Source organism: Hemitrygon akajei, chromosome 5 (assembly GCF_048418815.1).
Source record: "Hemitrygon akajei chromosome 5, sHemAka1.3, whole genome shotgun sequence".
Taxonomy (NCBI): Eukaryota; Metazoa; Chordata; class Chondrichthyes; order Myliobatiformes; family Dasyatidae; genus Hemitrygon; species Hemitrygon akajei.
In genome coordinates this window covers 167,361,501-167,378,676 of record NC_133128.1, presented here as the reverse complement: position 1 = coordinate 167,378,676, position 17,176 = coordinate 167,361,501, and the positions used below count along the sequence as shown (strand labels likewise).

The following is a 17,176-nucleotide window of genomic DNA, read 5'->3' as shown; positions in this document are numbered from 1 at the left end:
GTCTTTCATTGGTTCTAGCCACAGATTCAACATTTGGAATCTAACGCACGTGGCTTCCTTCAAAATGGCTTCCCGCTCCCACGGGAAATCGGTATCATGCTTCCTTGGTGTCTCCTTGGTGCGTCTGAGGGATCCCCCCCCTCAGACCCTCCTTTATCTTCTTCACAGGATCGCAGGTGTCAATCAAGGTTGCAGGTAATGCGATCTCTCTCTCAACCAGCCCACTTTGCCCGAGGGCTTTTCACGTGGTCTCCATGAGACAATAGTCAATGTCGCCTTTATTCTGCTTCTTGGGAGAACGTGGTTTTCCACACGTCTCTCTCTCTCTCTCCCATTTTCCTGTGTCTATTCAGCACGTCTCTTTCTCTCTTGGGTCAGTTGACCCCCCCTCGACTAGGGCTCTTGCGATTCTCACAAAGGAGGGGGCCGAGGGCATAACAACACACACATATATATGTATGAATAAATATATATATATATAATAGCACGTGGCCAAGTAGTTAAGGCTTTGAGCTAGTGATCTGAAGGTCGTTAGTTCGAGCCTCAGCTGAGGCAGCATGTGTGTCCTTGAGCAAGGCACTTAACCACACATTGCTCCTGCACGTTCATAGCCCAGTGGCGGCGGTTGGTGCAGTACGGACAAGACAAGACAATTAAATAAGTAGGGCAAAAGCAGAAATAAAGAAGTAGTGAGATAGTTCAATGTCCATTCAGAAATTGGATGGCAGATGGGATCAACCTGTTCCTGAATCATTGAGAGTGTGCCTTCAGGCTTCTGTATCTCCTTCCCGATGGTAACAATGAAAAGAGGGCATGTCCTGGGTGGTGGGGGTTCTTAATGATGGATGCTTCCTTTTTGAGGCACTGTTCCTTGAAGATGTCATCGATACTACAGAGACTAATGTCCATGATGGATGAATAATTTTACAACTCTCTGCAGCTTACTCCGATACTGTGTGGTAGCCACCCTGCCTAATCCCCTCCCACCCCCCACAACCCCATACAGAAGGTGATGCAGCCAGTTAGAATGTTCTCTATGCTACATTTGTAAAAATGAGTTTCTATGTGACTTTTTAGAGTTTTAAGACTGGAACATGTTAAAAGATTTAGCTGCCAGCCTAGGTGAGTATATTCACCAACTTTACGGGCTTTATCAACAGCGTTGAGGACTGTGTACCAGAAACCAGAGATGAACCAGGAGGTCTACTTCCTACTGAAGTCTACATCTGCACCATTCCAATGAGATGACCTTACCTTTACAAGAAATCAAGATACAAATTCCTTAAAGCTATCAGTGATGTTAAGACATAATATCAGCAACATGGCGATGCGTTGCGAGCTGCTTATAGAACTTCTAAATATACTTCTTTTGAATTAATCACACTGCAATCTGCAGCCTTTAATTTCTCTTGAAGTAACATACTTTTGAACCATCTTAATGAACTAGCGATTTTGCGATCTTCTGAAGGACTCTGCAGATTTAACTCTCAGGCATGTTTTAAGCAGATGAAGATACATCGCCACAGCTGAAAGAGAGGGAGGAAGGGTGATACACAAGCCAGGCTAAAAGGAAGGGGCACGAAACTTCCTCTACCCAGCATTTTATTAGCAAATGTACAGTTGCTGGAGAACAAGACTGAGGCCTAATGGCAAGATTGCTGTATCGGAGGGAAATGAGGAATTATGCATTCTCTGCTTCATAGAGACATGGCTCACTCTGAACACGTCAGATAAAACCTGAGGGCTTCTCAATATAAATGATGGACTAGACTGTTGCAGACATATCACACCCAGGGTCTCAATACACTTGATCACTGCTATACCAAGATTAGGAACGCTTACTTTTCCATGCCTGGACCAAATTTCAGGAAATCAGATCACTTAGATGTCCTCCTCATACAGGCAGAGGCTAAAGAGCAAGGCTGCATAGATAAGAACAATAAAGAGGTGGTAGCTGGAGGCAGAGGAGTGGCTATGGATAGCTTTGAGTTGATGGACTTGGCCGTGTTCAAGCAGTCATCAGAAAATCTGAACCAGTACACCATGGTTGTCTTGGACTTTATTAAAAAAAAATAGCGTAGATGAATGTGACCCCACAATATCATTCAGGGTCTTTCCCAAACTAAAGTCCTGGATCAACCATGAGATCCACAATCTGCTGAGGGCCAGATCAGTGCCATTCAGATCTGGCAACCAAGTAAAATACAGAAGGTTCAGTGCGATCTCTGGAAAGCCATCTCACATGCAAATTGGTAATTCCAAACCAAACTTGAATCACTGAAGGATGCTCGGCAGCTGTAGCAGGGCTTGAATGCCACCACCTCCTACAAAGTGAAATCAAGCAACATAGACAACAAGGCTTCACTCCCAGATGAGCTCAGTACATTTCATCATCGCTTTGACCATCAAAGCATGGAGACAACTTCACAAACTCCCATATCCCTGTGATTTCAGTTTCTGAGGCCGATGTGACAACAGCTTTCAGGAGGGTGAACCCACAGACATCATCCAGGCGAAATGGGGTATCTGGCCAAGTACTACAGACCCATGCGGATCAACTGGTTGGAGTGTTCACTGACGTCTTTAACTTTTCATTGTCTCAGTAAAGCAGCCACCCACCCTGGACATCCTTCTTCAAATGAAAGCCTGAAAGCATTCCCAGAATGGTCAAGGACAGCTTCTACCTTGTCATAAAACTATTGAATGGTTCCCTAGTACGATAAGATGAACTCTTGACCTCACAATCTATCTCGTTACGTTCTTGAACCTTATTGTTTGTCTACAATGCACATTCTCTGTAGCTGATGTGCTTTATTCTGCATTCTGTTATTGTTTTACCTTGCACCACCTCAAGGCATTGTTATAATGATTTGATCTGTATGAACAGCAAAGCAAGAAAAGCTTTTAACTGCACTTCGGTACCTGTAACAATAATAAACCAATTCCAAGCACACCGATTCTTTTTCACAAAAGAGATGGTGAACGTGAAACTCTGCTGCAGTTAGGCAGATTTTAAAAAATCAAGAAATATTGATAGATTTTGCTAACAGCACAGAAAGGAAAAATTGAATCAAGTAGGTATAATTTTGATACATTTCAGAAATGATCTCACTGAAAGTTGAAATAAGCCCGAGAAGATAAAAGGCCTAATTCTGTTCCCAGGTTACAGGGAAAATGGCAAAGCTCAAAATCTGACACATACATGAAGTAGGTGATTGAAAAGTACAAAGCTTTGATATGAACAGCCCATTTGGCCCAACATTCACAGAGTGTGTTAAAGTAACTACCGAGTTTAGATCTGAAAGTCTCTATGGTACTACTCTCAACTACACAACTAGATAGTTTGTTCCATGTGTCCACAAATCGCTGTGTAAAGAAATCCTTCCTTACGTGAGTCTGAGATCTCCTTTTAATCAGTTTCCACCTATGACCCTGTGTCCTTGTTGATGGATTAATTTTGAAGTAGCAGCTGCCTTCCCCCTTACTTATACACTGAATGAGTTTGAACACTTCTATCATGTCTCCTCTCATTCTACATCTATATAGGCTAAAAAGATTCAATTCTTTCAATCTTTCTTCATAGCTCATACCCTGCAGACCTGCAATGAGTCTAGTCACCCTTCTCTGAACTCTCTCCAGTGCCTTCACCTCCCTTATAAAATATGAAGACCTAAATTGTACAAAATACTCAAAGGTGTGGCCTCACATGCGCATTATACAACTTAAGGAGAACATCTCTAGACGTGAACTCCACTGAGCGCATTATACAGACTAGCAATCTATTTGCCTTCCTAATTGCTTCTGTGTATTGTCTAGATGTTGATAGTGATGAGTCTACCAGGACGCCCAAATCTTAGACAGTGCACTTTCTAACTCAAGCCCCCCCCCCATTGTATATTTATATCTACTATCTCTACTTCCTATATATACAAACGTTTGTAATATTTTACATTTACTTACAGTATATTTCATCTGCCACATATCTGCCCACATTTGGATTTTGTTTAGATCTGACTCTACTGATTCTACTGCCTCAATGTTATCAGCCCATCCCCTTAATTTTGCGTCATCTGGAAACTTTACTAGTTTATTTGTTATGTGCTTATCCAAATCATTAACATAAATTAGAAAGCAGTGGCCCCAAAACTGATCCGTGCAGAACCCCACTTTCAACATCTACTAGGTGTGAAAATTATCTTCTCACCATAACTCATTGTTTTCTGTTTTTGAGCCAATTCTGCACCGATTCACATACCTTACCCTGAATCCCTCCCTGCCTCCTGAAATTTGACTACCTTGTCAAAAGCCTTCTGAAAGCTCAAGTAAATGATATTAACTGCTCTATTGTTATCACAAATTTTAGTGGACTCTTCATAGAACTCCAGCATATTAGAAAATAGAACATAGAAATCTATAGCACATTACAGGCCCTTCAGCCCACAATGTTCTACTCTAGACACTACCTACAATTTCACTAGTCCATAGCCCTCTATTTTTCTAAGCTCCATCTACCCATTTAAGAGGCTCTTAAAAGACCCTATTGTATCCGCTTCCACCACTGCTGCCAGCAGTGCATTCCATGCACCCACCACTGGCTGTGTAAAAAACTTACCCCTGACACCCCCTCATTTCCGATTTCCAAGCACCTTAAAACTATGACCCCTCATGTTAGCCATTTCAGCCTTGGGAAAAAATTCTCTGGCTATCCACACGATCAATGCCCCACATCATCTTACACACCTTTATCAGGTCACCTCTCATCCTTCATCGCTCCAAGGAGAAAAGGCCAAGTTCATTCAACCTATTCTCATAAGATATGCCCTCCAATCCAGGCAACATCCTTGCAAGTCTCCTCTGCACTCTCTCTATAGTGTCCACATCCTTCCTGTAGTGAGGTGACCAGAACTGAACACAATCCTCCGAGTGGGGTCTGACTGAGGTCTTAAATATCTGTAAAATATGATTTCCCTTTTCTGAACCCATGCAGGCTTTCTGCTAACATGTCTATTCTTATCAGTTGCTTTTCCATCTCATTCTTTATTAATGTCTCCATTATCTTACCTACGATATGCATTAAGCTTACTGCTCTATAGTTACCAGGTCAGTGTGGTCATCATTCTTACATACCTGGACAACATTAGCCCATTTCCAGACCTTAGGGATTTCACCAGTCTTCACTGACTTATGAAAAATACATGTTAGGGGTTTGTATATGTAATCACAGACCTCTTTAAGTACCCTTGGATATATATTGTCTGGCCCTGACTTATTAGCTTTCAGTCTTTTCAGCTGAAGCAGGACTTCACTTTCTAAGATCTCTAAGTCAATTAAGACAACCTTATTCTTCGCTACACTTCCTGGCATGTTGCTAAAATCTTCACAGGTGAATACTTTAGCAAAATATGAGTTAAGAGTATCTGCTATGTCCTTCTCTGCATAATTTAACACCCCACTATTATTCTTAATACACTTAACTTCCTCCTTGACTTTTATTTTACTACTAAAGTATTGAAAAAATCTCTTGGGGTCAATCTGAGCATTAACAGCAATAACCTTCTCAACCTGCCTTTTGGAAATCCAAATTTCCCTCTTGATTATAGCTCTCATATTTTCATATGCCCTACGGTTAATATCATTACTATTTTTCTGTATTCCTTATATAGCTGTCTTTTCTTCAATAATTTTTATATATATCTTTATTCATCCATGTAATTGATCTATTGTTATTATTGCTTCTCCTGACCTTGGGTATGAAGATTTCCTGCACTGCGCGTATTACCTCTGTAAATCGATCCTATTGGTCCTCTACTGACTCAATGTCAAGCATTTCCTTCCAGTTTACCTTCTGAAGATTGACAATCGTCACCAGCAATCACAGCAGGATGCAAATTTTTAATGATTTCAGATGGCTGGGGCAGCAGATGATGAAATGAAGACTTTTGTCATTGGTGGACAGGTGAAGCAAGCTAGACAGATCAAGGGAATAAGGTAATTCCCATACAATCACATGGACACTGTGATTGTGATTGTATAGGATCAGAGAAATGGGGGTCAGGAAAATATACAAGTACAATAGGACTGACAAGAAAAGTGGGGGGGGGGGGGAGAGGTGTATTTCAGGACTTGCGTGAACACAGCTGTACACTTACCTTTATTGACCAAGTCAAATCAAGGAGCTTCTGGCAGTGCCTTGAAATTCACCACCTTTGCACCACCAAACTCCTGACTTCGGCAATGGATTCATCTTCCATCTCTCCACTGTTGAGGAACACCATCTCTCTCCTGGCTGTTCCTGCACCCAGCAGAGTATTCATAGATGCCAATGAGAACTTGGAGCAGTCTTTCTTCTTCTCTCAGCCAGTGCACAACTTGGCTCTCTGATTCAAATTAAATTGTCAACATTCTTCCTCTTCAGATTCACATTTTCAACCTTATAAGTATGCTGCTGATTTATCTAGATAGCATCTGGCCCTTAAAAATGACTGTGCTTTCTTCTGTCACAATGTGCCCATCACCCTGGTCACCAAGCCGCTTCCATTCAAACCACACTTTCCCCATAACTATTGAAATCTAATTATTACATTGCTTCATAGTCAGGCAGATGGCCAAACCATTCCATCCAAACACAAAGTTTTGTGGAGTCTGTTCAAATACTGTACGACTTTGATTATCTGTTCAGTTTTCGATTTGATACAAAAGAACTGAACACACTCAGCTATTCCTTGCATGTACTTTGTAGAACTGCATGTCCAAACCTATTGAAGAACACTTCAGGCAATGGACGATGAGTCACCAGAAAATATTATGCAGTTCAGTGTGCAGATTTATCATTTATAATCAAACTTAGGTTGTGCCGTTATTACTGATCACTTGTTCTTTACAATTTAATAAATAAATTCAACAATTATGTCAAGTTACAGCCTACATTAGCATATCTAAAGTGAAGGAACATCGAGTTACGATGTATAAAACCACTAACCCAGTCACTGCTCAATCCATTGGCACGCTGGTATTCATTTAAAAGTCTGGACAAATAACAAGCCTCTCTAAACCATTCATAAGTGACAAAGTCTGACTGTTAAATGTAACCTGAGATGCTGAATCTAAGAAAAACGTTCAAAAAAATTACTAAACATATTTCCATCCTTTTCTTCAGGTACAATCTTCCGCTGAAGTAACGATGCTTTCTTTATCTCTTTAATATATTGTTCAATAAGTCTTTCTTCATATTTGTGTTTAGATTGTGTTAACATTCAGCCACATTTGCTGTCATTGTGAAATTGTATCCTGCAAATATCAGGATGTTATGGGAGGTGATTTTAACTTTGCACATATTGACTGGGAATCCCATAGTGTAAAAGGAAAAGATGCGACAGAAATTGACAAATCTGTTCAGGAAAGTTTCCTTAATCAGTACATAGAAATCCCAATGAGACAGTGTGCAATACTTGAACTGCTGTTGGAGAATGAGACAGGGCAGGTGATAGAAGTTTGTGTAGGGGAACACTTTACATCCAGTGATCATAATACTATTAGTTTCAAGATAAATATGCAAAAAGATAGGTCTGGTCCATGATTTAAGATTGTCAGTTGGAGAAAGGCCAATTCTGATGGTATCAGGCAGGCTGTTTTCTGGCACAGGAGTACTTGGTTAGTGGGAGGCCTTCAAAAATGAAATTTTGAGTGTTCAAAGCTTGTGTGTGCCTGTCAGAATAAAAGGTAAAGGTAACAAGTGAAGGGAACTTTGGTTTTCAAGAGAAATGGAGGCCCTGGTTAAGAAAAAAAAATGGAGGTGCATAGCAGGTACAAAAAAAAGGAGGTACTTATGGAGTATAAAACATGCATGAGAACACTTAAGAGAGAAATTAGGATGGCTAAAAGTATGGCATGAGGTTGCCCTAGCAGACAAATGAAAGAGAATCCTAAGGGATTCTACAGATATGTTAAGAGCAAAAGGATTGCAAGGAACAAAATTGGTCCTCTGGAATATCAGAATGGTAATCCAACTGTAGAGCCAAAAGAGATGAGGGTGATCTTAAATTTTCTTTGCATCTTTATTTACTCAGGAGACAGAGTCTATAGAAGTGAGGTGTTTGCTGTCCTGAGGAACATCAGGGTGGCTAAATCCCCAGGGCCTGACAAGGCGTTCCCTCGGACCCTACAAGAAGCAAGTGCAGAAATTTTCGGGGCCCTAGCAGAGATATTTAAATTATGCTTAGCAACAGGAGAGGTATCAAAGGATTGTAAGACTATTGATGCTGTTCCGCTGTTTAAGAAAGGCTCTAAACAGAAACCAGGAGATTATAGGCTGGTGAGTCTGTCATCAGTGGTGGAAAAGTTACTGGAAGGTGCTCTAAGGGACCGGATATATCAGCATTTGGATAGACATGGATTGTAAAGGATAGTCAGCATGATTTTGTGTGTGGTAGGTTATATCTGACCAATCTTACAGAGTTTTTCGATGAAGTTACCAGGAAGGTGGTTAAAGGCAAGGCAATATATGTTTTCTATATGGACTTTAGCAAAGCATTTGACAAGGTCCTGTATGGGAGGTTGGTCAAGAAAATTCAGTCATTTGGGGTAGTAAATTGGATTAGACTTCGGCTTTGTGGGAGAAGCCAGAGAGCGGAAGTAGACGGTAGCATCTGTGACTGGAGGCCTATGACTAGTGGAGTGCTGCAGGGATCGGTGCTGAGTCCTTCTATATCAATGATCTGGAATGATAAGGTGGTGAACTGCATCAGAAAATTTGCGGATGACACCAAGAATGGAGGTGCAGTGGACAGCAAGGAAGGCTATCATGGCTTGCAGAGAGATCTGGATCAGAATGAAATATGGGCTGAAAAATCGCATTTGGGATTTAATGCGGACAAGTGTGAGGTTTTGCACTTCTGTAGGACCAACCAGGGTAGGTCTTACACAGTGACTGGTAGGGCTCCAAGGAGTGTGGTAGAACAAAGAGATTGTGAATAAAGGTCCTTAATTTGTTGAAAGAGGCATCACAGGTAGATAGGGTCATAATGAAAGCTTTTGGTATATTTGCCTTCATAATCAAAGTATTGAGTACAGAATATGGGATGTTATGTTGAAGTTGTATAAGATGTTGAGAGGCCTAATTTGGAGTATTGTGTGCAGTTTTGGTCACCCTACAGGAAAGATGTAAATAAGGTTGAACAAGTACAGAGAAGATTCACAAGGATGTTGCCGGGTCTGGAGGACCTGAATTATAATGAAAGATTGAACAGATTAGGACTTTATTCCTTAGAACATAGAAGGTTGAGAGGAGATTTGATAAAGGTATACAAAATTATGAGAGGTATATATAGGGTAAATTCAAGCAGGCTTTTTCTACTGAGGGTAAGAGGGACTACAACCAAAGGTCATGGGTTAAGGGGGAAAGGTGAAAAGTTTAAGGGGAATATGAGGTGAAACTTCTTCACAGAGTCATGAGAGTGTGGAATGAGCTGCCAGCACAAGTGGTGCATGCAAGCTCGATTTTAATGTTTATGCGAAGTTTGATAGGTACATGAATGGTTTGGGTGTGGTTGGTCATGGCCCCGGTGCAGGCTGATGGGAGTAGGCATCTTAAATGGTTTTAGCATGGACTAGATGGGCGGAAGGGCCCATTTCTATGCTGTACTCCTCTATGACTCTGTGGGCCCAGTATAATTAATCTTTCCTCATTAGATAGCCTTTTCATTGCAGGAATCCATGCCATGAATGCCCTTCCTTAAATAAGGAGACCAAATTTGAACAATTCATAATATCACATTTTACAAAAAAGGCACTTCATAACAAATAGGAATGGAAATTGATGTTGAATATTTGCTACTTCCAATGGATTAATTACCAAATAGATTACTTCTTATCCTTGCTCCTTTCTCAAACCAATTCTGGTTGTGCAATTGAAATATAATAGCCTACAAGATTCAAGATTTTTTATTGTCATTTCCCATATGCAAGTGTCATGGAGAATGAAATAATTGTTACCTGAATCCAATATAGAACAAAACAAACACAATAAGATAAAGAATTCAGTAATAAAAAATACAAAAAATATAAATACATATTATATACATAGAATGTTACACAGCTTATATACTTAGATTGATTATATGTACATAAAGTGATGCTAGTACAGGATTGTTGTACATAAGGTGACTATGACAGGAAATGATATAGTGGTGGCAGTGGAGGGTTATGGTGAGGTGGGTTAGTGGATGCAGGTGTTGATATGCCTTACTGCTTGGGGAAAGTAACTATTTTTGAGTCTAGTGCTCCTGGCGTGGATGCTACATAGCCTCCTTCCCTGATGGGAATGGGACAAGCAGTCCATGAGGAGAGTGGTGTGATCCTTTATGATATTGCTGGGTTTTTCCCGGCACCACCTGTCTGTATATACTGCATGCAGACTGAGTGCTGGGAAGCAGGGTCAACCAAAGTGGTGCTTTTTGGCTGGTGGGGAATCACAGATTTGAACGGTCTCTTTGCTGTAAATTTGTGTTACTACATAAATTTGCCTCTGTTTAATCTAAATGCCTAAGGATCGGACAAAGAATGTTTGAGCTAGAACACAAACTCTGTTTCTATTTCCTTTAAAATTACCCGAGTGCTTCAGGCATTTCCATTGTAAGCGTGGGTTTGTGCACAAGAGATATTGAAGTTATAAAATGTTGCATACATTTTCAATCTGTTTTAGCTAATTTGTAATGAGGGAGATATTGATCAAAACAATGGCCCAGTTCCTCAGAAAACAATGGGATTGATATAAGAGATCACTACTGAACATTATAAGGGTTGCCTTCCTCCTAATGTGCTTATCACCTATCTACATATTGGTTTATCCTCAAGGTTTAATTCCATGTTCTTAAAAATTCCAAGTAGCACAGAGTATTGGCATTTGGCTTTTGATGGGATGATCAGGGTAGAATTGTTGGCACTGAGTTTTAGAAAATCCTGTAGCATCATGGAAAACTTCTAAAAAAACTTTCAAAAGGCACGTCCTTTGTGCTCTCTGAGCCAAAGGACAACCCTACTGAAAATGCAACATTTGTTCTACATGATAGCGATTAGCTTGCTGGCTTATGTTTGCTAAGCTTGTCTTCTAAACACAGCTGATCAAAAACAGTTGTAAGTAAACTTACAGCTGACAGTTTGTTTAGTTTCTGGTTGTAAAAGGAAGTCAGTCTTCAGTTCTTAGAATGTAAATGGAAAGCAATAGTCTGCTTTAAGTTTTTAAAAAAACCCTCTGTAGAACAGCTTTACAGACGCTGTCTGTGGAAAGTCACTACACCTGTTTTATTATTGCTCAAGATGTAGTATATAACAATGGGTTGTTTAATTTGGGTTGTTTCAAACAGACAAGCTGACTCTTAAGTTGCTTAGTTCAAGGAAGCTTGATGGATAATATCATTTAGCATATTAATTACTAATGTATTTTTAGTGGAAGGTTTATGTACTCAGAAGTTAGCTTTACAGCATTATCATGAACTGTGAGTATTAGCTGAAGAACTATGTCTCCACAGAGCTTTTAGACCATTCATGTTAAAAGGATAGCTGAGGAAGTATCATATGCATGTGAAGTCACCTATGTGGGAGAAAAGGGGTATAAATGTAGAGAGCTGTTCAAGCTTATTATGAATAGGTAAGGAACATCAAGAAGAAACACTGGGTGAACCAGAATGCATTCCTCTAGCTTCAAGTTCTGCAATGGATGCATTGTGATATATTTTGTTAGTTTATAGGAAATGTACCTGTGTTATGGAAATCCTTCATGTCTGAAAAATCCTTTATGTGTTATGTGCTTTGTGTTCTGTGTATTAGAAATGATTTGTGATTTGGAAATTTTTAATTAGCAATCTCTGTGAATTTTCAATGTCTTTTAAAAGGTTGTGGGATTTAAATGAGTATGACTGAAAATAAATGAACTGTGTTTTAAACTACTTTGTTAGCTGAAAATATCTTCTCCTTGGTGGGGAGAGTGGACCCACCACTCAAATAGTGGGCATTGGCAGTTAAACTTGCCATGGAAAATAAACAGGGAAGTGAACTATCTTTTAAAGATTGGGTACTTACAGCATAATTTCCCTTTAGTGAGAGTACTTGTAGCTATTTGTATTTGCTAGGGCTTAAACTCATCATTTGAGTTTAGAACTTTATGGTCATCAAACCCAATACCATCACATCCAGACTACAATGAAATGCCAACCAATGTTTGTGTTCACGATTGTGAGTCTTGGATCCACAATCTTCTGATTAAGGAGCCAGATTACTATTAACTGAGCCAACCTATCCTCTACATTATACTGTAGTACGAATAACACAGAGAAGTTGATATTTATAAATCATTCTATCTGGATCCATAACAACTTGATATGGAAACTGTTCACATGTTCACAAGGGACTGCAGAGAGTTACTGACACAGCTGAGCACAATACTGAAACCAGCCTCCCCTCCAGGGACTGTCTATACTTCTCGCTGACTCAGTAAATCAGCCACATTATCAAAGATCTTACCAACCACAGACATTTCCTCTTCTCCCCCTCCTAAATATAAAACTCTGGAAGCATGTGTCATCAGATTCAAGGACAGCTTCTATTCCGCTGCTGTCAGACCTCTTGTATGATAGCATGGACTCTTGACCACACAATCTACCTCATTATGACCTTGCCTTTTATTGCTTAACTGCACTCCATTTTCTCTGTAGTTTTTTACATTTGCTATTGTTTTAACTTGTTCTATGTCAAAGCATTGTGTAATAATTGTAACTGTATGAACAATATGGAAGCTTTTCACTGCATCTCAGTATATGTGACAATAATAAACTAATTCCAGTAATAAACATGAAATAGGTAAAATCTCATTACTTGATTTTGGTATGGGCATCTACTGATATTTCAATCAAAATAATTCTGCTAATTTGAATGATCAATGCAGCTACAAATGTTCTTGCACTGCTTAATATTTATTGTCATTTCAAACAAAATGCAAATAATCTCTACAGTAGGATTACAGCAAACATTGAGGAACAGGGGTCTTGGTGTACCAGTGCAAGACTCCCTGAAGGTGGCAGCACAGATGGATAAAGTGGTAAAGAAGGCTCACAAAATACTTAAAGAAATTTTGCAGATGCTGGAAATCCAACACATCACACACAAAATGCTGGAGGAACTCAGCAGGTCAGGCAGCATCCATGGACATGAACAAACAGTTGACGTTTAGGGCCAAAACTCTACTTCACGACACCTATGATACTTGCCATGAAATGCTTACCATAATTAGCAAAGGCATGGTATGTAGGAGTAAGTAGGTTAAGGTAAAATCTTACAAAACTTTGAGGTGGTGAGTTATGAGGTGAAACTGGATGATCTGTATTTATTTATTATAAAGGTGTATAGATAAGGTAGATAGGAGGACACTTTCCCCCATAACAGAGTAGCTAAATCTACTTATAGTTCAAAGTTCAAAGTAATATTTATTATCAGAGTACATACATGTCACCACATACAACCCTGAGATTCTTTTTCTATGGGCATACTTAGCAAATCTACAGAAAAGTAGCTGTAAACAATGGACAACAAACTGCACATGCAAATATAAATAGCAATAAATAACAAGATAAGTAACTACAATTAATGTAGTTAATAATAATAATAAATATTTTATTGATCCAGAGAGGGAAATTCTTCCCCTTTTGTTCAAGAGCCTGATGGTTGGGGGGTAGTAACTTGTTGAGCCTGTTTTGTGAGTCCTGAGGCACCTGCACCTTCTACTTGTTGGCAGCAGCAAGAAAAGAGCACGGCCTGGTGCTGAGGATCTTTGATGATGGATGTTGCTTTTCTATGACAACATTTCATACAGATGTGCTCAATAGTTGGGAGGGTTTTACCCGTGATGTACTGGGCTGAATCCAGTAGGATCTAGGATGAGCATTTAGAGATTTACAGAGGATAGGATACGTGCTTAAAAATTTAAAGGGAATTTAATGAAGAACTTTTTCACCCAGTAGGTGCTTGGAATCTGGCTGCACTGCCTGAGTGGTTGGTGAAGACAGGTAGTCTCACAACATTTAAGAAGCACTTAGACAAACACCTGAATTGGCTGTACACAGAAGGTTAGATAAGCATAGAGAGGTACTTGATTGTTGGCATGGATATGGTGGGATAAAGGGCCAGGGGCTATACTGAATTACTCTATTACTCCAATATATAAACTATCATATAGGAACTAGAGGCATAATGGTCAAATGACTGAACCAAGAAAATCTGCCATCTAGGTTAACAAAATCCAAAAACAGTAATTCAATTCCTATCTTGGCACCTGGAGAATGTAAATTCAGTTAATTAAATATTATGGAATTTTGAGAACCTCAAGTGGCATATGGCCTACTCTTGGGCTTATTTCTTGTATCCTTTTGTAGTTATTGCTGAAAATCAACACATATACAGAGTTTTCATCTAGAAAATTGAGTAATTAAAAAAACTCTAGTCATAAAACATTTCTCAGTTTCTCATTGTTCCTAGAGCTGACTCTTTTAGAGTTACTTTACACCATTCCAGAAACACTACCCTTTTGGGATGTGAATTCCCTGTAAGTTTGTGCTTATAGCATAGTCATGGACACAGTGAAAGCTTCCATCAAAAAATTCAAGGTATTCTGAAGTATGATATAAAAAAAATGTTTAATCACTTTTCTTACCTTTCTTCAATTTGTTATGCTAGTTCTTCAAAATCTACATACAGACCCTTCAGTAAGAATCAACATAATCTTTCTCCTGCAAGTTTGCCTTGTTCTGTATTTCAGTATTTCTGTATGTTCAAGACAGCTTAATTTGCATCCTAATTTTAGATGATCTTTCAAATTTACAGCCTAATAGCTGCAATTGCTTATACTTCCATAGTTATAGCCATAAAATAAAATGAATTAAAGTTGATCATAATGGGAAACAATTATAAATGCAAATAATCCTCATATCAAGTTATTAACATAATTACTTATATATTGATTCCTGCTTATTAATAATGATTGTTTGTAAGGACATCAGTACCAAATGAAATACTGTATGTTAATAACTGACATTCTTATATTCACAGCCTACTGAGAAGAAAGTGGGCAAGAATACATGTTGCTTGTCCATTTCCAACAATTAGCCTGGAAAATTAGTTAAAATATTGTTGAATTAAACATTGATGGTAACTGAACATTTTTACACTACCAAGAGTGCACAAGCAGTAATGCAGAAGGCCATAATGCATGTGGGTTTCTGCAGATGAAAATATGCATAAATACAGCACTCTCCACTTACCTGGACGGTAGTATCTGCAACAATACTCAAGGAATTCAGCTTCATCCAGGAGTAGGGAATTTTCTTGATTGGCATCCATCTATTGCCCTAAATACTTATGTTCTCAACTATTAACATACTTTGGTTACAGAGTGAACCACTTACTTAATGCATTGGAGGAACTCATCAAATTGGCTTAGCCCCTAATTTTCCTTCCATCTCACAAACCACTCTGACATGTAAATATACCATTGCTTGTTTACTTTGGGTGAGATAAAATCTGCAACTCCTCTCTTGATAACACTGCAAAGTATCTTCATCATATAGATTGTAGTATTTTGAGAAGATGGCTCACCACTACCTTGATGAAGACACTTGGATTTGGGGAATGAATACTTGGAATGTCAGAGATTTCTAGGTCTCATGAAAGAAAATGAATAATAGCATAATCTGTTCCTTGAGGTTTCCTAACACAGTTAAGGAACATGTTTTATTAAAGGAATACATTTGTTTGTATCGTATGTTATACCTTTTCAAAATGATCATCAAATGAAGCAGTCAGTTGTTGTTTCTTTGAAGTTAATTCCTTATCAGCAAAGCATTGTCCAGTCAGCTGATCTACTCTCTGTTGAATGTAGCCAATCATCTCCGAAATTCCAAAGGCTCTGAAACTGAACATACAGAGACAGCTGCTGATATGTCTCCACAGCCAATAAAGGGACTGAGAGAGTACCAAATGAATTCAGGGTATTTATTCACATAATAAAAATAGCCAGGCCTTTGTAACGTATATGCCTCCATGAAAAGCAAATCATCCCTTTGACCTTGCAAATTTGAGTGTTTGGAAACTGTTGCATGCCAACGTTAAACAGGAACTGCCTTTCAGAATTTTTAAACAACGAGTAATTTTTGCACATGAATGAATTGTAACTGGGAGACAAAAGGACTGAAGATGCTGAAACGCTAAAAATAAAAGCAGAAAATGCTGGAAACAAAAGCAGGTCAGGCAACAACTGTGGAAATAAACAAACAAAGAGGCATGTAAAACCTGTGAAATGCAGTCGGAGTTGTTGCAGAGACAGAAACCAAAAGGAGAATGTTAGAAATGCTAAACAGATCAGGAAATAACCATGGAAAGAAAAATTAGGTGAACATATACAAAACTTTTCTCTCTCCACTGATGGTTCACGGTTTCTCCATGCCCTACCTGACTGATAGATTAATCAGCTTCCCTGATTAATCCATCAACCACTTGGCTTCATTAATAGTTTATCACCTCAGCAACCTTGGTTTCATTCTATCAGAGATGACCCCTTTGTCATGTCCATCCCTGCAAACACCCATTCACCCCATTCTCATAATTTCTACAAGTAAAATAAATTGTGTTCTCGCATTTCCAGTTCTGATGAGAGCCTCCTCACTCTGAAACATTAACTTTGCTTTCCTTACCCCCAGGCTGCCTGGCCTGCTGAGTGTTTTCAGCATTTGCTGACTTTACTTCCTTGTATCAAAATGTAATTTTAATCCATAAAAATAATATTTGAAAATATGTTTAACATTGTTTTTATTTCCAAGCTATGGGTTTTATTTAGTTTTTAGCTAAGGACTTTATCTTCACTTTAAATCTTTAAAAAACAGGTCACAGAACTACATAACATGTATTCCTTTTTCCTTGTTGCCTTGCTGCCACCTGTGGACAGTTTATACTGCACGCTGGCTCTCAAAATGAAGGGGATCGTTAGAGCTTTCAGGACAATTCTGAAAGCATGACAGGCCGGCCTGGCAGCTTGTTCCACACTCTCACGATCCTCTGAATGAAGTTTCCCCTCATGTTCCCTTTCACCCTTAACCTATGACCTCTGGTTGTAGTCCCATTGGAAAAACCCTATCTA

General features: G+C 39.1%; 1 protein-coding gene across 5 annotated transcripts in view; it reads right to left on the bottom strand.

Moving 5' to 3' along the window:
* The window catches only part of ccdc141 (coiled-coil domain containing 141), a 144,881-nt gene that overhangs the window by 76,168 nt on the left and 51,537 nt on the right, over nucleotides 1-17,176 (bottom strand). For all 5 annotated transcript variants that reach the window (XM_073047113.1, XM_073047112.1, XM_073047114.1 and 2 more), the window contains one exon: nucleotides 15,814-15,955. In XM_073047113.1, coding sequence (XP_072903214.1) covers nucleotides 15,814-15,955 — 142 coding nt within the window. The remainder of the gene's footprint in view (nucleotides 1-15,813; nucleotides 15,956-17,176) is intronic.